Here is a 27,585-nt window from a genome sequence, read left to right as displayed (position 1 = left end):
TATATATTGATATATAATGTAGGAAGCAGAATATTAATAACAGAAAGAAACAACCCTTTTGTGTGATGAGTGTAATGGGGGAGGGAGGTTTTTTGGGTTGGTGCACTAATTGTAAGTGTATCTTGTGTTTTTCATGTTGATTTAATAAAAAAATAAATACAAACCGATACAGATAATAAAAAAACCGATACCGAACATTTCCGATATTACATTTTAGCGCATTTATCGGCCGATAATATCGGCAGGCCGATATTATCGGACATCCCTAGCTGGAATATAAAGACAATATAACATACATCCATAAACCTGGATGCATATGCAAAAGTGCAATATATTTATCTGTACAGTAATCTATTTATTTATATCTGCACCTTATTGCTCTTTTATCCTGCACTACCATGAGCTAATGCAACTACATTTCGTTCTTACTGCAAAGTTCAAATTTGAATGACGATAAAAGGAAGTCTAAGTCTCTAATCCTGAGACATCACACTTCAACAAAACGTCACACTTTTCGTAAATTCCAACTGGCTCGTTTGGCGAAAAAAATCTTGTTATATGCTTCTTCCGGGACTTCTGCAGATCCCAAATACATACCTGCAGTTAGTTTTAGACTCTCACTATTATGTTAGATCCACTATGGACTGGACTCTCACACTATTATGTTAGATCCACTATGGACTGGACTCTCACACTATTATGTTGGATCCACTATGGACTGGACTCTCACAATATTATGTTGGATCCACTATGGACTGGACTCTCACTATTATGTTAGATCCACTATGGACTGGACTCTCACAATATTATGTTAGATCCACTATGGACTGGACTCTCACACTATTATGTTAGATCCACTATGGACTGGACTCTCACACTATTATGTTAGATCCACTATGGACTGGACTCTCACAATATTATGTTAGATCCACTATGGACTGGACTCTCACTATTATGTTAGATCCACTATGGACTGGACTCTCACACTATTATGTTAGATCCACTATGGACTGGACTCTCACACTATTCTGTTAGATCCACTATGGACTGGACTCTCACACTATTATGTTAGATCCACTATGGACTGGACTCTCACACTATTATGTTAGATCCACTATGGACTGGACTCTCACACTATTATGTTAGATCCACTATGGACTGGACTCTCACACTATTATGTCAGATCCACTATGGACTGGACTCTCACACTATTATGTTAGATCCACTATGGACTGGACTCTCACACTATTATGTTAGATCCACTATGGACTGGACTCTCACACTATTATGTTAGATCCACTATGGACTGGACTCTCACACTATTATGTCAGATCCACTATGGACTGGACTCTCACACTATTCTGTTAGATCCACTATGGACTGGACTCTCACACTATTATGTTAGATCCACTATGGACTGGACTCTCACAATATTATGTTAGATCCACTATGGACTGGACTGGACTCTCACTATTATGTTAGATCCACTATGGACTGGACTCTCACAATATTATGTTAGATCCACTATGGACTGGACTCTCACACTATTATGTTAGATCCACTATGGACTGGACTCTCACACTATTATGTTAGATCCACTATGGACTGGACTCTCACAATATTATGTTAGATCCACTATGGACTGGACTCTCACTATTATGTTAGATCCACTATGGACTGGACTCTCACACTATTCTGTTAGATCCACTATGGACTGGACTCTCACACTATTATGTTAGATCCACTATGGACTGGACTCTCACACTATTATGTTAGATCCACTATGGACTGGACTCTCACACTATTCTGTTAGATCCACTATGGACTGGACTCTCACACTATTATGTTAGATCCACTATGGACTGGACTCTCACAATATTATGTTAGATCCACTATGGACTGGACTCTCACTATTATGTTAGATCCACTATGGACTGGACTCTCACAATATTATGTTAGATCCACTATGGACTGGACTCTCACACTATTATGTTAGATCCACTATGGACTGGACTCTCACACTATTATGTTAGATCCACTATGGACTGGACTCTCACAATATTATGTTAGATCCACTAAGGACTGGACTCTCACACTATTATGTTAGATCCACTATGGACTGGACTCTCACACTATTATGTTAGATCCACTATGGACTGGACTCTCACACTATTATGCTAGATCCACTATGGACTGGACTCTCACACTATTATGTTAGATCCACTATGGACTGGACTCTCACACTATTATGTTAGATCCACTATGGACTGGACTCTCAGACTATTATGCTAGATCCACTTGACGTCCATTGCACCGGTCGCCCAGGTTTCTCATTGTTATCCCATTGGGTTGAGTTTTTCCTTGCCCTGATGTGGGATCTGAGCCGAAGATGTCGTTGTGGCTTGTGCAGCCCTTTGAGACACTTGTCATTTAGGGCTATTGATTGATTGATTGAGACTTTTATTAGTAGATTGCACAGTACAGTACATATTCCGTACAATTGACCACTAAATGGTAACACCCGAATACGTTTTTCAACTTGTTGAAGTCGGGGGTCCACGTTAATCACTTCATGGTAGTGAATATAAGTGAACATTGATTGAAACATAGAGTTTGGCAAGTTAGGGGCCCCTTCCAGGCAAACTCCTGCTTTAGAGCTCATTATAGTATGTAGGAGTAGCTCCGTGTGGTGGACAGTGACTGACTATATATTCATATCTAGTGAAGGTTGCTCCATTCTGGCTACACATTCTTGTCACCAATTGGGCGGGTGTGCAGGCTCATGCATGAAGCAGGCGATGGGCTCAGGAGGTGGAGGAGGGGGTGGAGGGGGTGGAGGGGGAGAGGTTGGAGGAGGACCCTGCAACAAACACGGGGCACAGTCCATTCAGAGGCAATAAAAACGTATTCATTTGATTCAAAAGAAAAAGACATTCACCATCACGCCGAGTATTCCACATGCTGAAAGTCTCCGGCTGCAGTTTGATTGTGACTTTCTTAACCAGAGTGGCGGCCTTTTCCTTTCCTGGAGAATACATCATGCTCGTCAGCCATTGGCCACAACTGATAACATTCTGTTAATTATTGTTATGGCTTTAAATCTTCTCTGTGTGCAAGTCCCATGTTAAATGGTAAATAAAAATGGGTTATGCTTGTATAGCGCTTTTTTTACCTTGAAGGCACTCAAAGACACTATTTCCACATTCACCCATTCACACACACATTCACACACTGATGGCGGATGCGGTTCCTGCTACTCTGGTTCTCTGGTTTGGGCATTTTTGTCGAATGTTGCAAATAACATGTTTGTTGCTTTAAAACTATGGATTTGACATAAAAGTGCTCCCCCTCTGGTCAACATATGAAATAACAAGTGTGTCTAAGAAATTGAAATGCGCCCCCTTTGGCCAAAATTAATTTAAAATAAATATGTATATAGAGCAGGGGTCACCAACGCGGTGCCCGCGGGCACCAGGTAGCCCGTAAGGACCAGGGGCCGTACTTATCAAGCTTCTTAGAATTACTCCTAAGAAGTCTGCTAAGAGTTGACTTAAGAGTAAATCAATTCTTCGCTGAAAGCTGCACTTAAAAGTTAGTTATCAAGCGTCTTACTCACACTTTCAGCGAAGTGTAGGACTGAATCTTAAGTGTCACACTCAGAGCTGAATTACGACATTACTATGTGCCGTAAACGGAATTTTAGGTGACGTCATTTCTGTGTCCATAGAAATGACCAATCACGGAAGGGAATCCGTTGTCTAAGAATAAAGAAATATCTTGGAAATATTGAAGTGGACAATGGGAGTGTATATTTTGACAATAAACTACAAAATAATACAAAACAAACTAGTCCCCGCCGGCACTCACGCTACCGCTCCCTCTCTTCTCTCGCCCACACACTCACTGACGTCACTCACCTCACGGCCACACACATACGCTACTGTCATAACAATTTTTTTCCAATTCATTAATTAGGCAACTAATTTGAAACTGGTGTGGGTGGCTCTATATATACTAGCCCACTGCAGCCACATGCAGAAATCAACAAGGAATCGAAAAGTATTAAATCTGTGACAAAAATAATATCCGCTCTGTCTAAACGATACCGTTTGATCAGCTGCTCGTCATCAAAAAAAAAAAACATTGTTCCGTTCCCTGAACGTTCGCGCACGTCTCTCTCGCCTCAGTGCCATCCCCTGCTGGCAACTCCTAACCACTTAAGACACCTCTGAAGGTCTCTTAAATATCATGGAGAGTAGGAGTGATTCTTAGACTTAAGAACGTTGATAAAAAGCTTTTATTCTTAAGTTTGAGAGTAGGACTAAATTTCGCAAATTCTCAGGACTTAAGTGTAAAATGGCACTCTAAGAAGCTTGATAAGTACGGCCCCAGATGAGTAGCCCGCCGGCCTGTTCTAAAAATAGCTCAAATAGCAGCACTTACCAGTGAGCTGCCTCTATTTTTTAAATTGTATTTATTTTCTAGCAAGCTGGTCTCGCTTTGCCCGACATTTTTAATTCTAAGAGAGACAAAACTCAAATAGAATTTGAAAATCCAAGAAAATATTTTAAAGACTTGGTCTTCACTTGTTTAAATAAATTCTTTTTTTTTTTTACTTTGCTTCTTATAACTTCCAGAAAGACAATTTTAGAGATAAAATACAACCTTAAAAATGATTTTAGGATTTTTAAACACATATACCTTTTTACCTTTTAAATTCCTTCCTCTTATTTCCTGACAATTTAAATCAATGTTCAAGTAAATTTATTTTTTTTATTGTAAAGAATAATACATACATTTTAATTTAATTCTTCATTTTAGCTTCTGTTTTTTCGACGAAAAATATTTGTGAAATATTTCTTCAAACTTATCATGATTAAAATTCAAAAAAAAATATTCTGGCAAATCTAGAAAATCTGTAGAATCAAATTTAAATCTTATTTCAAAGTCTTTTGAATTTCTTTTAAAATTTTTGTTCTGGAAAATCTAGAAGAAATAACGATTTGTCTTTGTTAGAAATATAGCTTGGTCCAATTTGTTATATATTCTAACAAAGTGTAGATTGGATTTTAACCTATTTAAAACATGTCATCAAAATTCTAAAATTAATCTTAATCAGGAAAAATTACTAATGATGTTCCACAAATTATTTTTTTAATTTTTTCAAAAAGATTCGAATTAGCTAGTTTTTCTCTTCTCTTTTTTGGTTGAATTTTGAATTGATAAACTATGTTTCAAAATTTAATTGTCTTTTTTTTTTTGTGTTTTCTTCTCTTTTAAACCGTTCAATTAAGTGTACATATCATTAATTATTAATAATAACATAGAGTTAAAGGTAAATTGAGCAAATTGGCTATTTCTGGCAATTTATTGAAGTGTGTATCAAACTGGTAGCCCTTCGCATTAATCACTACCCAAGAAATAGCTCTTGGTTCCAAAAAGGTTGGTGACCCCTGATATAGAGACATACTGTAATAACTTGAAGTAAATAATGAAGATTAAAAACCAATTACAAATAAAATTAATTAATTAAAGCTTACTTTTTTTATATTTGCATAGTATGCATACATTATTATTAATGTTGTAAATACGAATCTTTACATATCTACAAAGGGTGGTCCTAAAGAGGTAGGCATTTTTCAGAGGTCTCAAAAAGGTAAGAAATGCAAGAATGTGTGTGTGTGTGTGTGTGTGTGTGTTCTTGTATTTGTACCCTTCTTGAGACATGAACAAGGAAAAGTACCTTCCATATGAGGAGGTGTGAACAAGTGATGACATAAATCATGGTCCCAATAACATTGCATCTAATAGACAATGTCTCATTTGCACCCCCTGCTGGTGAAATGAGGGTGGTCCCAAAAAGGAGGGATTTTTCCAAAAAAAAAAACTTTTTAGCCTTTTTCTTGAAGTAAATATATATGGGTCGAAATTGACACCATAGATATTACTATAGTTAAAATTATTAAAATGAAAACATAAATAAAACACATTTATTTAAGAGATGAAATCTAAGTAAGATGAAATATGTCAAATAAGGGTGATATTTGCTTATTTTCTGTCTGATAAGATAATTCTTCTCACTAAGCAGATTTTATGTTAGAGTGTTTTACTTGTTTGAAGTGTTTTGGTCCTAAATGATCTCAGTAAGATATTACAGCTTGTTGCTGAGATTTGATGACCTATATTGAGTAAAACATGCTTGAAAGTATTTTTGTCCAAATGTCCAAATCACACCCAGCAATGGTGCACAGGAAGGCGGGGAAGAAGAGGGGAAAAGGCAGCCAAAATGGTCAAAAGTCCAAATTTTGTCCAAAATATCTCCCCGGGTTCCAGTCCCGCGAGTCCCGCCGCCAGGCCGCACAAGTCCCGGGATGCAAAAAATGTCCAAAACGCACCCAGCAAAGTCCCACGGGAAGTGGGGGAGAAAAGTGAGATAAGTCGTCAAAAGTCCCCAAAAATGTTCAAAATACCTACCCAGGTTCGAGTCCCACAAGTCCCGCCGCCGGCCGCGCAAGTCCCGGGATGCCCAAAATGTCCATAGCACACCCAGCCGAGTCCCACGGGGAGGGGGGATAAAAGTTGGATAAGTCGGCAAAAGTCCCAAAAATGTTCAAAATACCTACCCAGGTTCCAGTCCCATGAGTGTCACAAGTCTTAAGACTTGTGGCACTCGAACCCGGGTGGGATTTTTGAACATTTTCTCCACGCCTTCCTGTGGGACTTTGCTCAGCGCATTTTGGACACTTTGGGCATCCCAGCCGGTGGCAGGACTTGTGGGACTCGAACCTGGGTAGGTATTTTGAACATTTTTGGGACTTTTGCCGACTTTTCCAACTTTTATCCCCCCTCCCTGTGGGACTCGGCTGGGTGTGTTATGGACATTTTGGGCATCCCGGGACTTGCGCACATAAGATTTTATATTAGAGTGTTTTACTTGTTTTAAGTGTTTTGGTCCTAAATGATGTCAGTAAGATATTACAGCTTGTTGCTGAGATTTGATGAGCTATATTGAGTAAAACATGCTTGAAACTAGAATATCAACTGTTGCAAAGCTGTGTCATCAACACTCACAAGTAGAAAACTACTTTTTTAAAGTCATCATTTCTTACCTTAAGCATGAAAAAAAAAATCATGATGCCGAGCGCATATAATAATAATAATAATGGATTAGATTTTATATCGCACTTTTCTATTATTAGATACTCAAAGCACTCACAGAGAAGTGAGAAGCCATCATTCAGTCACACCGTGATGGTGGTAAGCTACATTTGTAGCCACAGCTGCCCTGGGGTAGACTGACGGAAGCGAGGCTGCCAGTTTGCGCCTACGGCCCCTCCGACCATCACCCATTACTCATTCATCATTCATTCATTCACTAGTGTGAGCGGCACCGGGGGAAAGGGTGAAGTGTCCTGCCCAAGGACACAACGGCAGCGATTTGGATGTCAAGAGGCGGGGAGCGAACCTGCAACCCTCAGGCTTCTGGCACGGCCGCCCTACCCATTATGCCAGACCTGGGCATATTAAGGCCCGGGAGCCACATGGGGCCCGTTGAGCTTTTCAATCTGGCCCGCCGGACATTCCCAAATAATTCTTTTTTACCTTTAAGATGGAAACTGTAGCTGCGATCAGGCCTGGCCCTAACCAATCTTAGGGACCCCCCCCCCCCCCCACCCCCCACACACACACACACACATCGGCAGTGAAGTGTATATACTCACAAGAAACCGAATAGCTTTGTCTTTGACCTTTTTTTTTTACTTAAAGAAAGTAAATTAACATATTATATGAGAATGTTATGTTATGATTATCTTTAACCGAATCACAGCAGTGCTCAAATTAAAAAACAGCATTCCCTCTCATGTGATATTGCTTAATTAACATTAATGGTGTGCACTTTAACAACTAGGCTTACAACTATACCTAATATATAAAGGGGTGGAAAAGTGACTATTACCTGCAGGGCAAACATTAGCTAACCAGAAGGCAATAACAATGTCAACAAAAAACACCTGCTTAAAAGATCTAATACAAATGTCCCTGAGGAATGTAAGGTGGGAGTACTGTAATTACCTAACGTTACATTATTATTTTCCATAACAATTTAGCCCCCTCCACAATATTAACCCGACGTTAAAACAGAACTTGCTATTTATTGATTAGCAATTGACGAATCATGTAACATTAGCTTAATGCTAAAGCCAGGTTACTATCACATTCTGTAACAGACAAATAATTTCATGTAGGCTAACGTTACCTACCTGCTACCTCTGTCTTTTTCTCGTTTCTCCTCCTCTTTTCTCTTTTTTCTTCCCTGGGCACCTGACAGTTTTGGCCGTTTTGACATCTTGTGTTGATTTTTTGATGTGGTAAGAGTCATGATACGGGAAGGGAGGGGGCGCACCGTGCGGGGGGATGAGGGGCGCGTAATGTTGTAACAAATAATATTTCTATTAAATAGGCTTTACTTTGCATTTTAATTAACGTGGGATTATTTTTTGTATTTAGAAATAATAGTACCAACTATTTTTTTTATTTTTTTTCCTCCAACATTTGTGGCACTGGCGTGGCGCCCTTAGCATTTGCCTATACGGCCTATGCCACGGGCCGGCCCTGGCTGCGATTATGATGTGCAGTCATGTTTTCTAATGACAGTAAGTCTTCAACTATACTAAGTATTTCAATGGTTAGAATCTGCGCTTATATACCAGTTACTATGGTCATCTAATTAGTTACTATGGTCATCTAATTAGTTACTATGGTACTCTACGTCACAGCAGCTCAGACGAGGCACCAAGCAGTGTGGGCGGGAAGCGTTTCCACAGACGCGGAAGGAAATTTTCACAACAAAGTTCTACAGCTTAGTGATATATAGAATAGAATAGAATAGAAAGTACTTTATTGATCCCTGGGGGAAATTCAGCAAATATCAGATATATCAGATTGTAGGTGGGTTTATTTTGTACTCTTCCCATTCATATTTCACTGTTTGTTGCATTTTTGTTGCGTTTCACTTGATTGTAAAATATGTCAATCGAAAGGGGGTGTGACGTTCATATTTTGTCAATATTCAGTGTTTTATTGTTCATAGAAAAAATACAAATTCCATTACGTTTTTTAAGGCGATCTGTCATAACGTTTTTACCATTCAATCAGACATTATTGTGAGGTTTTATATTAGTGTTCCTAGAAATAGATATACCGGCCCCCAGACACATTTCTTTCTCTAAATGTGGCCCCCCGAGTCAAAATAATTGCCCAGGCCTGCATTACGCCATACCGCATATCATTATGTCAAGATAATGGCACTAGCATTTACTTCATTTAAGAATATTTTTCAACATATTGAGCAAAAATGTCTCATATTTGTTCTTTCTACCAAGAAAAGTGCACTCACGGAGAATATACTTATTTTAAGGTATTTTTGGGTTCATTGAGGTTAGCTAATTAGGGTTCGCATGTACCCTGTACAAAGGAACCTATTGAAATTGTAAGGTTGATTATTATTCCGCAGCTTTGCGCACTACTTTGCCCCCCTTAACATGCTTCAAAACTCACCAAATTTTATACACACATAGAACAAACTGGGACAGCACACTTTAGTAAAAAAACCAAACCCCAAAAATCAAAATTGCGCTCTAGCACCCCCTAGGAAAAAACCAAAAACAAACTGCCTGTAACTCCCACTAGGAAGATCGTAGAGACATGAAACAAAAACCTTGGCAATTTCCCCTTCAACACAAAAAATGACTAAAAACACTCATTTTTGCCTCTTTGAGCTGTAATTTGACCCCCTTAAAATACTTCAAAACTCACCACACACATTGGGACTGGTGGAAATTGCGATCTAAAAAAAAACCGAACCCCAAAACTCAAGATTGCGCTCTAGCGCAATTTTTGAATAAAACAGAGACAATCTGCTTCTCAGAGGAAAACACAGACAAAACTGCTTGTAACTTCCGGTAGGAACGTTTTAGAGACATGAAACAAAAACCTCTACGTAGGTCTCACTTAGACCTACATTTCATAGATTGAAATCCTTCAGCAAAAATCAACAGGAAGTTTGATATTCCCACTTCAAAACATTTGTTTTTTAAAAAGCGGTCACCAAACATCAAACATTATCTCCTCTGAGCGCGTTTTTCGTTTTGGCTTCAAACTACTACAGGAGAGAGATTGAACCCTTCTGATTAAAAGTTGGCGAAAGCGTTTTAATCAGTGCTACGGTTTTGATTTTACGAGCCTTCAAAGAAAAGAACCACTGTGCCGCAGCACCTAGGAAAAAAACACAGACACAACTTCCTCTAACTCCCAGAGACAAAACTGCTTCTCAGAGGAAAACACAGACAAAACTGCTTGTAACTTCCGGTAGGAACGTTTTAGAGACATGAAACAAAAACCTCTACGTAGGTCTCACTTAGACCTACATTTCATAGATTGAAATCCTTCAGCAAAAATCAACAGGAAGTTTGATATTCCCACTTCAAAACAATTTTTTTTTAAAAAGCGGTCACCAAACATCAAACATGATCTCCTCTGAGCGCGTTTGTCGTTTTGGCTTCAAACTACTCCAGGAGAGAGATTGAACCCTTCTGATTAAAAGTTGGCGAAAGCGTTTTAATAAGTGCTACGGTTTTGATTTTACGAGCCTTCAAAGAAAAGAACCACTGTGCCGCAGCACCTAGGAAAAAAACACAGACACAACTTCCTCTAACTCCCAGTACGAATATCATAGAGACATGAAACAAAAACCTCTATGTAGGTCTCATTCAGGACTACCACTGGACAAAAGTATTGGGACACCTAGGACTAGCACCTGCCAAAATGCGGACCCGTCCAACGCTGCTTGCAGCTTTAATTTTACTTGTTTTGGAAAGTCTTGACAAGCTGAATTTTCTTGTTCTATTGGCAGATAATTTTGCTTAGTTCAAATAAAATACCCTTCATTTTTGTATTTTTTTTAAATTTTAATTTTATTTTTAACACTGAATTTTTGCAGTCTGTTCTAATAACCCTCAGTAATAGTCAGGTAACAAACACAACAACCTTTTATTTATTTATACGACTATCTTCAGGTTCATTTTACCTTTTTTTTTTCATTGAAATCGATGGGGTATACTGACAACAAAAAAGGCCCAATGGCCCACACCAAAAATATTTAAACCAATATTTTCATGGATAAGAAGCCTAACGAGGTAACGAAGAGATGAGAAACAAATTGGATGATAGATAATAGTTTTTAGTGTATTTTACAGATGATTTAAGACATGGGTCAAAACTGACCCGAGATGGTAACAGAAAGCTAACTAATCCTTATATACACATATATATATATACTTATATCATATAAGTAACGCCCACATCCTTCGGTTATCTGTGGAAAAAAAAAGTATAATCTTTGAAAGTTGGCAAGTGTTAGAAAATGTGATACTTTGCAACACAAGGCACAATTTTGCAACATGGAGGCTGTAAACATCAAACTATTTGACTTGTTGGCTAAAACTAACATCTTCTTACCCGGTGATGAGTACGGTACGGCGGATCCACCAACGGGGGTCTCCCTACGGTACTGCCATGTGTGGCCTGCAAGGCTGAGAGCAGCAACACAAGCTGCACACACAAAAAAGCCAACAACACCCGGATGTCCATGACTGGCTTTTGTCTTCCTTTCACACTGGAGCTTTCTAGACGACTGGTGGCTAAATAGCACATCCACACACATATTAGCTATCTCAAACTATTTTACTTGTTTACACAAAGTCCCAAACATGTAAAATGTTGTCTTCCTGTGAGCCCCCTAATGACACACCGACTGTTTACTTTGCTTAGTTGAAATCACAGAATGGTTGAGTGGATCTAGCATAATATTGTGAGAGTCCAGTCCATAGTGGATCTAACATAATAGTGTGAGAGTCCAGTCCATAGTGGATCTAACATAATAGTGTGAGAGTCCAGTCCATAGTGGATCTAACATAATAGTGTGAGAGTCCAGTCCATAGTGGATCTAACATAATAGTGTGAGAGTCCAGTCCATAGTGGATCTAGCATAATATTGTGAGAGTCCAGTCCATAGTGGATTTAACATAATAGTGTGAGAGTCCAGTCCATAGTGGATCTAACATAATAGTGAGAGTCCAGTCCATAGTGGATCTAACATAATATTGTGAGAGTCCAGTCCATAGTGGATCTAGCATAATAGTGTGAGAGTCCAGTCCATAGTGGATCTAACATAATAGTGTGAGAGTCCAGTCCATAGTGGATCTAGCATAATAGTGTGAGAGTCCAGTCCATAGTGGATTTAACATAATAGTGTGAGAGTCCAGTCCATAGTGGATCTAACATAATAGTGAGAGTCCAGTCCATAGTGGATCTAACATAATAGTGTGAGAGTTCAGTCCATAGTGGATCTAACATAATAGTGTGAGAGTCCAGTCCATAGTGGATCTAACATAATAGTGAGAGTCCAGTCCATAGTGGATCTAACATAATAGTGTGAGAGTCCAGTCCATAGTGGATCTAACATAATAGTGAGAGTCCAGTCCATAGTGGATCTAACATAATAGTGTGAGAGTCCAGTCCATAGTGGATCTAGCATAATATTGTGAGAGTCCAGTCCACTCCAAGGTTTCTCATAGTCATTCACATTGACATCCCACTGGGTTGTGAGTTTTTCCTTGCCCTTATGTGGGATCTGAACCGAGGATGTCGTTGTGGCTTGTGCAGCCCTTTGAGACACTTGTGATTTAGGGCTATATAAATAAACATTGATTGATTGATTGATTGATGTCTCCAAGCTAGCCAGGGAATGCCTTGGGATCCCCTTGGGAGGAGCTGGATGGAATGGTTATGGAGAGGGATATCAGAGCTTCAGCTGCAGCCCCCACAACCCGATCCATCCGGAAGATGGATGGATGGATGCATTTCCTACCTAAAGACCTGACATTGCTAAGGCAGCTTTGGATCGAAATTCCCTCCTTTTTGAGCTGAATAAAGATCCATGACTGTCCTTTTTTTATCCTGGTAGGCTCCCGTTTTCTTATTTTTGTCTCCTAAGGCAAAACTTTTCGTTTCTTTGGTTGTTTTGCAGCTTCTACCATGCTGCGTTCCATTTACCTGGGAAGTGGGAAGTGGTGCTGGTGTAAAAATAGAAAAAAAGGAAGTATTTGAGAAATCAGGCTAATTTAGTGCATGGTAACGTAGTGACTGACTTTCTGACAGACCAGAAGCAGCATGTGCGGCTCCTTCTTTTTGAATCATTTTGGTCTTCGTCATCATTTATTACCCTTTTCTTTTTTGCTTTTCTGCCTTAATTGCATTTTCCTTTTCATCTTCTGTGTAGTCCTTGATCCTTTTCAACATGGCATGAAAGTATTAGACCAAGAAAACTCCATGTCTTGACCCCTTGCCATAATGTTGGTTTTTACTTTTATTTTCAGCATGAGGAAGGTCAACACTGCAGTGGTTATGTAAATTGTGTATTCAAGGCTTGTATTTTGTTCTAGTTTACATCATCCCCTTACGCCTGCTACTTTATTGCACAAAGTACTTTAGGTGGAGGAGGCTTATCCTGTTTTTTCTTTTCTTTTCTGGAAACGGATTAGGAGAAAAGGGCGTTTCTGAACTCACACTGTACTCTCTCATAAGTGCTCAAATGCTCTTGGGGCTGACGACTTGTCATTTTCTCTAATTGTTGTTTAGATTTCAATTAAGGGCTATTTTTAAAAACATCAAAAATACCTTTTCATGTTCTTGATGATTTTGTTTTGACCAGAAATTTGGTGAGTCAGCAAACATTTTAATATTTAATCTATGTTTGCTAATATTTTCCAAAGTTGATATATTTGTGGTAAGTCATAATGTGCTAACTTTTTATAATTATTGATATCAATTCTTGTTACAGTATTTAACTATTAAGAAAAAAAAGTTTTTTAAAACATTTTTTTGTACAATATATATATCCGGAAAACATGTATATTTAAAAAAAAAAAAAAGGTTTTATTTATATTCTTTGACATATCTTTTTATATTCATAATTGGTCCGTGTACCTTCCGTTCATTCTAGTTCCAATTCTGAAAAGCAAATCAAAAAACAAAATTAGGGCCGTTTTTCGATTTGTATTATATATGGCACATTTTAAAACAAAGGTTTAATTTTCAGTCAAATATCTCTATAAAATAGGATTTTGTGCTATTTTCCTTGTATGGATTTGTATTTTTCCAGATAAACACAAACATCGAATATATGTTCATCCAAAATGCAAAAATGCGTGTTTATCCGTGTGATGACAAGTTAAACCGGAAGCAGTATTTTAGCTTTTCCTTTGCATTTAGCATGTTTTTAGCATAATGGTAACATCTTTGTTCAGCGGGAGTCCCATTGTCATTTTTAAAAAGTGTCATTAAATAGTTGTCCAACTTTTGTCTCAGGAATGAAAATAGAAAAAAATGGTCCGAAATTTGTTTTTTGATTTGCATTTAAAAATTTGAACGGAAGGTACACGGACCATCATTTTGTTTCACCTTGTTTAAGCTAATTTATTTTAATATGTATTTTAATCTTTTAATTTAATTAGTTTAATTAATTTTAAATGTAATTAATTAAATTTAATGTATTTAATTGTATTTAATAACTAATTTAATTTAAATGTAATTAATTATGAATTATGATTTGCATTTAAAAATTTGATCGGAAGGTACACGGACCATCATTTTTTTTTTTACCTTGTTTTAAGCTAATTTATTTTAATATATCTTTTAATCTTTTAATTTAATTAGTTCAATTCATTTTAAATGTAATTAATTTAATTTAATAGTTAATTTAATTTAAATGTAATTAATTATGAATTATGATTTGCATTTAAAAATTTGAACGGAAGGTACACGGACCATCTTCTTTTTTTTTTTTACCTTGTTTAAGCTAATTTATTTTAATATCTTTTAATTTAATTAGTTTAATAAATTTTTAGTTAATTAATTTTAATTAATTAATTTTATTTATTAATTTAATTTAAATGTCATTACTTATGAATTATGATTTGCATTTAAAAATTTGAACGGAAGGTACACAGACCATCAATTTTTTTTTTTTTACCTTGTTTAAGCCAATTTATTTTAATATATCTTTTAATTTAATTAGTTTAATTTTAAATTTCATTTAATTTAATAATTAATTTAATTTAAATGTAATTCATTATGAATTATGATTTGCATTTAAAAATTTGAACAGAAGGTACACGGACCATCATTTTTTTTTACCTTGTTTAAGCTAATTTATTTTAATATATCTTTTAATCTTTTACTTTAATTAGTTTAATTTTAAATTTAATTTAACTTAATTTAATAATTAATTTAATTTAATTTAATCTTTTAATTCTAACAGATAATTCTGACAGGTTGTTTTTATTTTATTCAATTCATTTTTTAGTCGAAACCAATTTTGATATGGACTCCAACACAAATATGTAAGTGACAAAATAATTGTTTTCGTATTACTTAGTTGATTTTTTTTCATATTTTACTTATTGTTTAACAATTTAGTTATATATATATATATATATATATATATATATATGTATATTTTAATGCAGTATACATTGCGTATATCATTGGCGCCGATCTACATTTCTGCCAGTGGGTGCTCGGTGTGTGTGTATAAAAAACAAAACGTTAATATCCCGTATGATTTGTGGCTTTATTATTTTGTAAAACGGACCAAACTCGCCACAAAATCAACAACAAGATTGATTTTTCAAAATTATTTTAAAGATTGAAAGTTGCCATCAATCCCACGTGGGTGCTCGGCATTGAATATTGTGCCTATGACACCATATTATTTGTGTGTGTGAATTATATTTGCTTCTAAGAAACATTTGAAGGCATTATTTTTGATTCCTCAGTTTGACACATGCAGGACTGACTTTATTTTCTGACAAGGGCCGGCTGAGCTTCCGTGTCCGCCATGGGCCGAAAGTTGGACCTGTCGGGCCTGAGCGCCAACGAGGCCGAGCACGTGCTACAGGTGGTGCAGCGCGACATGAGGCTGCGCAAGAAAGAGGAGGAGCGCCTCAGGTGAGCTAACTCAATGCAAAACTTCTTGGTGTTTGGCTACTCTTATCTGTTGATTAAGCTGAGCTCGTCCCAAACAGGAAATCCCAGCCCTTTCCTGTTCTGCTCAGACCAAGCTTCCTTAAACGACATGCAGCCTGCAGAGCCCAGAAACAATGCAAACAAATACAATATTGGCACTGGGCCTCAGGCGTGAAGAACAGGGCCACCCTAAGCAACATGACACATTATTATTAACGTGAAACTAGTTCTATATTCATTACGTTTGAATTCAATTTCATGCATGTTTTGTTCGAAAACAAACACATTTTTTAGTGCGAGATAACTAATGTTATATCATTAAAACACACATTTGCATGTCTTCCTGACACGTCTCTGATCAGGATTCGATTCCAGTGGGACTATTTAATGCTGCGCACCAGAGGGGACAATAAGAATGATTGAGATATTTGTAATATTATTCTTATCAGTGATGGAGCAGAAAAGGACTACAAATACAAAACCCAAAAGTCTAGTACCCGCACTCTTTTACTATGAAGCCACGTTGATGTAACACGTGGCTTGGCATTGTCTTGCTGAAATAAGCAGGGGCGTCCATGGTAACGTTGCTTGGATGGCAACATATGTTGCTCCAAAAGCTGTATGTACCTTTCAGCATTAATGGCGCCTTCACAGATGTGTAAGTTACCCATGTGGACTCGTCAGACCACAGAACACTTTTCCACTTTGCATCAGTCCATCTTAGATGAGCTCGGGCCCAGCGAAGCCGGCGGCATTTCTGGGTGTTGTTGATAAATGGCTTTCGCTTTGCATAGTAGAGTTTTAACGTGCACTTACAGATGTAGCGACCAAGATATGCGCTCGGCATCATGATTTTTTTTTTCATGCTTGAAGTAAGAAAATGATGACTTTAAAAAAGTAGTTTTCTACTTGTGAGTGTTGATGACACAGCTTTGCAACAGTTGATATTCTAGTTTCAAGCATGTTTTACTCAATATAGCTCATCAAATCTCAGCAACAAGCTGTAATATCTTACTGAGATCATTTAGGACCAAAACACTTAAAACAAGTAAAACACTCTAACATAAAATCTGCTTAGTGAGAAGAATGATCTTATCAGACAGAAAATAAGCAAATATCACCCTTATTTGACATATTTCATCTTACTAAGATTTCACTTTTTGCAGTGTAGAGCTTGATACGAGTTGGCTTACTGTAAGAAACAGGGAACTACGTTCTGGCCCGGAATGCAGGTTTGCACTGGCTTAAGAAGGCATGGAAGCTCATCAGCGACAGGTGTGTAGATTGCTGATTGAGCCGATTGAATGTAGCCGCCTGCCGAAGCCGGAGTGGTGCGCGCCGGCGTGCTCTTGGAGGTGCGCCACGCAGCGCACAGATGCACTGCAAAAAGTGAAATCTAAGTAAGATGAAATATCTCAAATAAGGGTGATATTTGCTTATTTTCTGTCTGATAAGATAATTCTTCTCACTAAGCAGATTTTATGTTAGAGTGGTTTACTTGTTTTAAGTGTTTTGGTCCTAAATGATGTCAGTAAGATATTACAGCTTGTTGCTGAGATTTGATGAGCTATATTGAGTAAAACATGCTTGAAACTAGAATATCAACTGTTGCAAAGCTGTGTCATCAACACTCACAAGTAGAAAACTACTTTTTTAAAGTAGTAATTTCTTACTTCAAGCATGAAAAAAAAAATCATGATGCCGAGCGCATATCATTATGTCAAGATAATGGCACTAGCATTTACTTCATTTAAGAATATTTTTCAACATATTGAGCAAAAAGGTCTAACAAAAAATGTTTCTACCAAGAAAAGTGCACTTGTTATTAGTGAGAATATACTTATTTTAAGCTATTTTTGGGTTCATTGAGGTTAGCTAATTTTACTTGTTTTGGAAAGTCTTGACAAGCCAAATTTTCTTGTTCTATTGGCAGATAATTTTGCTTAGTTCAAATAAAATACCCTTAAATTTTATTTATTTTTTTCTTGTTTTTGAACACTGACTTTTTGCAGTAAAAGTACTGGGTACAATGCTTCCTTTTCACTTTCTTGTGCACTACAAATCCTTATTCAAGTTAAATAATGAAGTTAGTTCTTAGGTACCTCAATTTTCTTCCAATTCAAGTCAAAGTGAAATAAAGGCGGTGATTAAAACATTTAAACCAGGGGTCGGCAACCCGCGGCTCTGGAGCCGCATGCGGCTCTTTAGCGCCGCCCTAGTGGCTCTCTGGAGCTTTTTCAAAAATGTATGAAAAATGGAAAAAGATGAGGGGAAAAAATATATTTTTTGTTTTAATATGGTTTCTGTAGGAGGACAAACATGACACTAATTGTTATAACACACTGTTTATATTAAACATGCTTCACTGATTCGAGTATTTGGCGAGCGCCGTTTTGTCCTACTAATTTTGGCGGTCCTTGAACTCACCTTAGTTTGTTTCCATGTATAACTTTCTCCGGCTTTCTAGGACGTGTTTTATGCCACTTCTTTTTCTGTCTCATTTTGTCCACCCAACTGTTAACGTTGTGCGTGAAGGCACAAAGGTGAGTTTTGTTGATGTTATTGACTTGTGTGGAGTGCTAATCAGACATATTTGGTTACTGCATTAATGCTAGCTAATCGATGCTAACATGCTATTTAGGCTAGCTATATGTACATATTGCATCATTATGCCTCATTTGTAGCTATATTTGAGGTCATTTAGTTTCCTTTAAGTCCTTTAAATGTATATCTCTTGACACACTATCTGTATGTAATATGGCTTTTAATTTTTTGCGGCTCCAGACAGATTTGTTTTTGTATTTTTGGTCCAATATGGCTCTTTCAACATTTTGGGTTGCCGACCCCTGATTTAAACCAATCCTTTGTTGTCTGTTTTTGTGCTAAGCAGATCGAATGTTTCTAAACACCCCTCCCTCTCATCCGTTCCCCCAGCGAGTTAAAGCAGGCGCTGGACGAGGAGGGCAGTCGCTGCCTCCTGTTGTCACGGCAACGTTGCTTCAACCAGCGCTGCTGCATCCGCTGCTGCGCGCCCTTCAGCTTCCTGCTCAACCCCAAGCGCCGCTGTCAGGACTGCCTGTACAGCGTGTGCAAGGCCTGCAGACTCTACGACAAACGCCACAAAGCCTGGCTCTGCTCCGCCTGTCAGAAGAGCAGGTAACGTCCATGACTGGCGTGTGCGTTGGTGGACGGGTGTGAGGCTCGTTGTGATGGGAGAGGTGGATTTAGGTCAGGGGTCGGCAACCCGCGGCTCCGGAGCCGCATGCGGCTCCTTGACCACTCTGATGCGGCTCAGCTACATACATGCCGACCCCCCCGATTTTCCCAGGAGACTTATGGATCTCAGTGTCTCTCATAGATTACTCCCAGGGGGAAAAAAATCCTATTTACACTCTAATTACTAAATAAAGGGCGTGCCCTAATTGCACTGCAGTAATTGTCCTCTATAGCATTTACATACAGCGTGCCAGTCCAGCCACATGTTGCATGTTGTTATTACTTGAACACACAGGAGACAGCAAAGCGTACTTACTCATCAGCCACACAGCTTACACTGACGGTAGCCGTATCAAACAACTTTAACATTGTTACGTTACAAATATGCGCCACACTCTGAACCCACACCAAAAAAGAATGAAAAACACATTTCTGGAGAACATCCCACCGTAACACAACATAAACACAACACAACCATTACCCAGAATCCCATGCAGCCCTAACTCTTCCGGTCTACATTATACACCCCCGCTACCACCAAATCCCCCCACACATCAACCCCCCGCCCCCTCTCCGTGCGTTGGTTGAGCGGAAGAGTTAGGGCTGCATGGGATTCTGGGTATTGGTACCGTCAGTGTAAGATGTGTGGCTGCTGATCTAGTACGCCTTGCTGTCTCTTACGTGAGCAAGCTGAAACTGCATTCTACATGTGGTTGAGCAGGTACACTGTTAGGGCAGACTGCAGAGGGCGCCAAATGCAGTGTCATCACGCTCTGATATTCGGGAGTCTCCCGGGAAAAATGAGAGGGTTGGCAAGTATGACGCTATCAAGCGACATTCATTCAAAACTCGCGGGCTGCACTAACATCAAATTTCCACATTAAAGTGCGTGCCGATGTGTGTGTCGGAGACCCCTGGTTAACATAGCACAAAGCATTTAAGTTTGTATGCTGTGTTTTTCATTTTAAATTAAAACATTTTTTTTGTGGCTCCCATTACTTTCTTTAATTTGTGAAACTTGCCAAAATGGCTCTTTGAGTGGTAAAGGTTGCCGACCCCTGATTTAGGTCATATATCTGCTGTCTAATCACACTACATGCACTTCTTATTTCCTTTCAATAGATCTATTTTTTCCACATTTGACATGTTTTATTGTTTTTTGTTTCAGGGTTGATAAAACTATGACTTTACCAACTAGAGAACGTGGTGTGGTATACGTTGTGGTTGTCTACAGCAGTGTTTCTCAACCTTTTTTGAGCCAAGGCACATTTTTTTAAATTGACCACCAGCAGAAATCATTAAAAAATTTAACTCAGTAGCCGATATTGACAGTAAAAAGTAGAGATGTCCGATAATATCGGCCGATATATGCGTTAAAATGTAATATCGGAAATTATCGGTATCGTTATTTCTACTATTAGTATCTTTTTTTTTTCTTTTTTTTTTTAATTAAATCAACATAAAAAACACAAGATACACTTACAATTAGTGCACCAACCCAAAAAACCTCCCTCCCCATTCACACTCATTCACACAAAAGGGTTGTTTCTTTCTGTTATTAATATTCTGCTTCCTACATTATATATCAATATATATCAATACAGTCTGCAAGGGATACAGTCCGTAAGCACACATGATTGTGCGTGCTGCTGCTCCACTAATAGTACTAACCTTTAACACTTCATTTGACTCATTTTCATTCATTACTAGTTTCTATGTAACTATTTTTATATTGTTGTACTTTGTTTTTTATTCAAGAAAATGTTTTTAATTTATTTATCTTATTTTACTAATTTTTTTTAAAAAGTACCTAATCTTCACCATACCTGGTTGTCCAAATTAGGCATAATGTGTTAATTCCACGACTGCATATATCGGTTGATATCGGTATCGGTTGATATCGGTATCGGTAATTAAAGAGTTGGACAATATCGGAATATCGGATATCGGCAAAAAGCCATTATCGGACATCCCTAGTAAAAAGTTGTTGTCGCAATTGTTGGATATGACTTTAAAGCATAACCAAGCATGCATCACTATAGCTCTTGTCTCAAAGTAGGTGTACTGTCACCACCTGTCACATCACACCCTGCCTTATTTGGACTTTTTTTGCTGTTTTCCTGTGTGTAGTCTTTTACTTCTTGTCTTGCGCTCCTATTTTAGTGGCTTTTTCTCTTTTTTTGGTATTTTCCTATAGCAGTTTCATGTCTTCCTTTGAGCGATATTTCCCGCATCTACTTTGTTTTAGCAATCAAGAATATTTCAGTTGTTTTTATCCTTCTTTGTGGGGACATTGTTGATTGTCATGTCATGTTCGGATGTACTTTGTGGACGCCGTCTTTGCTCCACAGTAAGTCTTTGCTGTCGTCCAGCATTCCGTTTTTGTTTACTTTGCAGCCAGTTCAGTTTTAGTTTCGTTCTGCATAGCCTTCCCTAAGCTTCAATGCCTTTTCTTAGGGGCACTCACCTTTTGTTTATTTTTGGTTTTAGCATTAGATACCTTTTTACCTGCTTGCTGCCTCCCGCTGTGGTCTGCATATTGGGATCAAAACAAACCATGTTTCCGACATCTACAGCGCAATTAACTACCTGCTGCCACCTACTGATATGGAAGAGTATTACACGGTTACTCTGCCGAGCTCTAGACAGCACCGACACTCAACAACGGCACAATATTTACAGACTATAATTACTGGTTTGCAAAAAATATTTTTACCCCAAATAGGTGAAATGAGATCATCTCCCACGGCACACCAGACTGTATCTCACGGTAGTGTGCCGCGGCACAGTGGGTAAAAACACTGGTCTACAGACGTCATTTATTGTGGTAACAGCCTGACGTCGCCAACAATCCGGACTTTTAAGAAAATAATCATTGGAAATAATTTTTTTAGTAACATTTTTATAGTTTTTTTTGAAAATTTTTTAATCAACTGCAAATTACTTGGGCAAGTTTTTAAAATGTATTTAGAAAAGTATTTCTGTTATCAATACGTACCAACCTCAACCTCGCTATACGGGCTAAAGTGGCTCAGGGGGTACAGCAATTCATCCAGAAACTGTAGTGTTAGCACTTCATTATTGTTATTATCATTATTATTATTATTATTATTAATATTATTTATTTATTATAACTGTGTTTTTATTATTATTTGTATTTATTTATTATTACTATGTTAACATTATTATTATATTATTATATTATTAGTATTATTTTTTATTATAATTGTTTTATTATTATTATTATATTAGTATTATTATTTGTTATAATTTTTTATTATACCTGTTTTATTATTATTATTATTATTATTATTTTCATTAATATTAATTATTTATTATAACTGTTATTATTTGTATTCATTTATTATAACTATGTAATTAACATTATTATTATATTAGTATTATTATTGTTGTAATTTTTTATTATAATTGTTTTATTATTATTATTACATTATTAGTATTATTTATATAATTTTTATTATAATTGTTTTATTATTATTATTATATTATTAGTATTATTATTGTTATAATTTTTTATTATAATTGTTTTATTATTATCATTATCATCATTATTATTATTATTATTATTACTATCATTATCGTCATCATCATCATATGAGAGAAGGGATGGGTACCAAACTGGATCATTTTATTGGCACGGGACCGAATTCAATTTGTACTATCGGGTTCCAATTTATGAAAAATCAAACCATACCATATTTAAATACCTTTGTTGCACATGCTGTCACGCCCAGTTACAGACCCGGCGCAAGCACTTGGCCGGTAAACGAGTGTATTCGTAGCTTTTGGTAAATGTTGTAATTTTCCATGCCAACAAAGTAAGCATGCATGCTAGAAAGTGCTCAAAAGTAAGGCCCCTTCTACACAAAGGTAATCCAGGGTAAATCCCACCTAACATTATCCGTGTCCACACACAACAATGCCAGCGTTTAAGAACCCCTCACCCCTCCGGCGCAACGCGACCTAGTACGCATACGCGGAAAAAATGCGCGCGGCATAGTCACCTCTGACCTGGAAGTGTATTCTTTGTCAGTCTGCTTTGCCAGTTCAAATTAATTCCCTATTTTTCGTAGTCTTCCCTTGTCCACGAGAGCCCGCAATCTCATTGTCTCCCCTTCCTCAAATGGACAAAGTATTTAGCTCAGAGGAACGTCAAGAGAACTTTCCAATGTCCAGGTCAGCGGTGGTTCTACACACTCGTTGACAAACATATCCCACCAGGCTGCCGTTCTTCCAGGCCTTATCCAAAACCGTGTGTTGTATCCCAAATAGCTGCAATCGCCCGTTTTCTTCTCTTAAGGTATTCATGTGTGATTTCCACTTGTAGAAGAAGGAGAAACACGGGCATGCCTGGATGACTCGCCTCCATATTTCTAGTGGTTGCTGCCGAGTTACCGAACGGGTTGTTATAAAGCTGGCTGTGGCGCGTTCTTTCTGACCTCACTTCCTGTGTGGGGCGCAGTCTTTCTGGCGTCACTTCCTCTCAGAACTCAGTTTGTAAACGATCGATGAGTCCATACAAAGCTAAGAGCCGGAGATTCAAGAAAACACAGCGTACTTACCTGTGTAAAAGAATTATCCAAGGAGGGGGAATTTAAACGCTGGTTTAGTGTGGCTGAAACGGGGCTTAGGCTAAATAATTATTTGTTTAAGGGGGTTATCCGGCTTAGTGTAGACATAGCCTAAGGCTCCACTTTTCAAAATGTGCTAACGTGGTGTTAATTTACATTGGATATGCCATAAATACCGTATGCCGCGCTACTCATCCAAAGCCAGCGAAAAACAGTCAAAGTCGGCCGTTCTGTTCTTCAGCTGAAGCTCCAAGTTTCCAGCGATGGTCTCAACCCGCCTCGCTACAGTGCGTCGGGAGAGTGACACGTTCTCAAATGCGCCCCTCTTCTCCGGGCATATCAGCGCTACAGAGTCCAATAAGCACTCCTTAATAAACTCTCCGTCAGAAAACGCCTTACTTTTTCTGGCGATTTTGTGAGAAATGACGAAACTCGTCCTGACGGCTGCATCTTAGGAGTGTGAAATTTGGCAAAAAGTCCTTGTTGGGTTTGCAGTTTTACCATCAACGCATCAGCCTCCCTTGCGCGCGCTTCATCGGACAGATTCCAGTATTTTTCCTCATGCTTCGTCATGTAGTGGCGATTCAAATGATATTCTTTAAACACAGCAACCTGTGTACCACAAATTAAGCGCACGGCTATACCTTTATTTTCTGTAAAGAAATACTTAGCAGTCCATGTCTTGTTGGAAACACGCCATTCCTCATCAACTTTTCTCTTTTTAGCGTCTCGGGGGTAACCGGGCATCACTTGTCACTGTGCACCTTCACTCACAGGTTAACGGATATACGCCCATAAATAACACTTTTCAAAATAAAAGCAGCACAGTTGTATTGCACGCACGACATTGATGTTTTTTTAAATTTATTTTGTAATTTGTGATTGCCGCTGTTCACATTCACTCACACACACGCGCTTTGATGCCCACCAGAAGCCACTTTAACGGTGGAAGGCCGATGGCGCTCGCCTCACTCCGACGGCCCTCCAGCCAAAACCGAACATCGGACGTCAAAACTTTCTAGCCAGGGTTAAAGTAGACAAGTGTGTGAACAAAATGAGACGTTAAGCGCCGAGCTACGTGAAAGAACGGCTGAGCTACAAAAGGAGGTAATCTTGGCTGGAAATATTCGGCTCTATAAAAGGTGCGTACCCATTCTAGTGGCCCGTTTTTATCGTTTATTCGTGAATAGCGTTGCAATGGTAACACAAGATGGTCCCAATTTAACGTGCCGCCATCGGCGCGAGCAGCCCCTTTCCGACGGTATAGCATATGTGAGGGTTCGTTGGCCGGTTCGTCCCGTATTAAGTGTAAGAGATAACAATATGGGCTGCTTGCATTGCAGCAGGCCCATAACAAGCATGCTGTTGGATGAATAATTGTTTTGCATAAGCATTCATTGTTGATGCGTCTACTGCAGGGGTCACCAACCTTTTTGAAACCAAGAGCTACTTCTTGGGTAGTGATTAATGCGAAGGGCTACCAGTTTGATACACACTTAAACAAATTGCCAGAAATAGCCAATTTGCTCAATTTACCTTTAACTCTATGTTATTATTAATAATTAATGATATTTACACTTAATTGAACGGTTTAAAAGAGGAGAAAACACGAAAAAAATTACAATTAAATTTTGAAACAGTTTATCTTCAATTTCGACTCTTTAAAATTCAAAATTCAACCGAAAAAAAGAAGAGAAAAACTTAAAAAAAGAATTTATGGAAGATCATTAGTAATTTTTCCTGATTAAGATTAATTTTAGAATTTTGATGAGGTTAAATAGGTTAAAATCCAATTCACATTTTGTTAGAATATATAACAAATTGGACCAAGCTATATTTCTAACAAAGACAAATCATTATTTCTTCTAGATTTTCCAGAACAAAAATTTTAAAAGAAATTCAAAAGACTTTGAAATAAGATTTAAATTTGATTCTACAGATTTTCTAGATTTGCCAGAATAATTTTTTGAATTTTAATCATAATAAGTTTGAAGAAATATTTCACAAATATTCTTCGTCGAAAAAACAGAAGCTAAAATGAAGAATTAAATTAAAATGTATTTATTATTCTTTACAATAAAAAAAAAAAAATTTACTTGAACATTGATTTAAATTGTCAGGAAAGAAGAGGAAGGAATTTAAAAGGTAAAAAGGTATATGTGTTTAAAAATCCTAAAATCATTTTTAAAGTTGTATTTTTTCTCTAAAATTGTCTTTCTGAAAGTTATAAGAAGCAAAGTAAAAAAAATAATGAATTTATTTAAACAAGTGAAGACCAAGTCTTTAAAATATTTTCTTGGATTTTCAAATTCTATTTGAGTTTTGTCTCTCTTAGAATTAAAAATGTCGGGCAAAGCGAGACCAGCTTGCTGGTAAATAAATAAAATTTTAAAAAAAGAGGCAGCTCACTGGTGAGTGCTGCTATTTGAGCTATTTTTAGAACAGGCCGGCGGGCTACTCATCTGGTCCTTACGGGCTACCTGGTGCCCGCGGGCACCGCGTTGGTGACCCCTGGTCTACTGTATTTATCTTGTGTTAAAAAAAAAAAAAAGAAAGTGTAAATTATTTGACCGGTCTTTTCCTTTGTTGTGTATATACCTGTTTAAGAATGGTGAGACAACGCTGGTCTACCTTTGCAGGCTGTTGAAGAAGCAATCGCTGGAGTGGTTCTACGCCCACGTCAAGGTGCGCTTTAAGAGGTTCGGCAGCGCCAAAGTGCTGAAGACAATTTACAGGAGACACCTGGCAGAGCACAGCGTGCTTTCTGAGCTCACAGGTATGGCGGGGGATGGGCTGTGGGCGGGAATAAACTCACATCATTTCAACAGATTACTGGAAACGCGGCCAGACTTCTGATTGTTTGTTCATCGTTTGCCCCCCACCCCCGCACCTACCATTCTGTGGCGTTCCATTACAGTGGAACTTTGATTCCAGCTACCTTTAAACCTCTAAAGGCTTAGTGGCCACATGCGTGGACAGCACCTTTTAGCTTTTATTTCCAAAATTGTGTACACTACTTAATTGGGGTCTTATGGCCACTTATGTGGACACTTATACTGCCATCTGGTGGTGTCAGAAGAGTACAACATACAATGGAATTTGGAAAAAAAAAAGTGTAAAAATAAGAATTAGCATGTCACTAAACATGAAGTACACGTTTGTGTACTTATGGACTAAGTACATCATATAAAAAGATGATTCCTAGTCTTTATTCTAATTAGGGTCCAATAAGGCAAAATAGTAAAGAGAAATTTAAAAAAAGCATGTAAACAAACAGCTCGGGCCTTAAGAGGTTAAGTATTTTAGATTGTTCAAAACAAGAATAGTCAGGTTCAAACACTGATGACATCTATTAAACGAGACAAGAAGCAAAGAATCAAACAGAGACAGAACTCAATTTGGACTCAATTGAGGAGAGACGCCGGGACACTGTACCCTTACACAATCTCCAGCACGCTCTGGCGAAAGATTGTACAACTCCTCCTTTATTTGCCTTTCCCAACCACATGACCACAGCTGATTCCAGAGGGAAGTGGGTCGTAAACAGCGTTGCCTTTGGTTACAGAACAGTTCAAAAGAAAAGGTCGTAAACAGTTCACAGAAAAGGTCAGTTCAAAAAAAGAGTTCGTAAAACAGTTCAAAAAGAGGTCGTCTGGAAATTGGGCAGATCCTGCCTTCTCTCCGCTTTGAA

General features: G+C 37.9%; 2 protein-coding genes across 3 annotated transcripts in view; one reads left to right on the top strand and one right to left on the bottom strand.

Moving 5' to 3' along the window:
* Positions 1-2,451: 2,451 nt before the first annotated feature.
* LOC133631247 (uncharacterized) lies at positions 2,452-11,709 on the bottom strand. Its single transcript, XM_062023416.1, has 3 exons — positions 11,518-11,709; positions 2,939-3,025; positions 2,452-2,860 (listed from the first exon to the last, which is right to left on the bottom strand). Exons 1-3 carry the CDS (start codon positions 11,647-11,649, stop codon positions 2,756-2,758), a joined length of 324 nt encoding a protein of 107 aa, XP_061879400.1. The 5' UTR covers positions 11,650-11,709; the 3' UTR covers positions 2,452-2,755.
* A 1,732-nt stretch (positions 11,710-13,441) lies between these two features.
* Positions 13,442-27,585, top strand: part of myripa (myosin VIIA and Rab interacting protein a) — a 45,512-nt gene continuing 31,368 nt past the window's right edge. For both annotated transcript variants that reach the window (XM_062023793.1, XM_062023795.1), the window contains exons 1-4: positions 13,442-13,778; positions 15,934-16,068; positions 19,021-19,242; positions 26,534-26,670. In XM_062023793.1, the coding sequence (XP_061879777.1) occupies positions 15,959-16,068; positions 19,021-19,242; positions 26,534-26,670 (469 nt within the window). In that variant the 5' untranslated portion in view covers positions 13,442-13,778; positions 15,934-15,958. The remainder of the gene's footprint in view (positions 13,779-15,933; positions 16,069-19,020; positions 19,243-26,533; positions 26,671-27,585) is intronic.

This window comes from Entelurus aequoreus, linkage group LG16 (assembly GCF_033978785.1).
Source record: "Entelurus aequoreus isolate RoL-2023_Sb linkage group LG16, RoL_Eaeq_v1.1, whole genome shotgun sequence".
Lineage (NCBI taxonomy): Eukaryota > Metazoa > Chordata > Actinopteri > Syngnathiformes > Syngnathidae > Entelurus > Entelurus aequoreus.
This window is presented reverse-complemented; position numbering and strand designations above follow the sequence as displayed.

Coding starts and splice junctions, on each gene's coding strand:
- LOC133631247 (XM_062023416.1), bottom strand. CDS start 11,649: ATGGACATCCGGGTGTTGTTGGCTTTTTTGTGTGTGCAGCTTGTGTTG. Junction 3,026..11,517: donor CGTACCGTACTCATCACCGG/GTAAGAAGATGT, acceptor TGTATTCTCCAG/GAAAGGAAAAGGCCGCCACT. Junction 2,861..2,938: donor GTGGAATACTCGGCGTGATG/GTGAATGTCTTT, acceptor TGTTTGTTGCAG/GGTCCTCCTCCAACCTCTCC.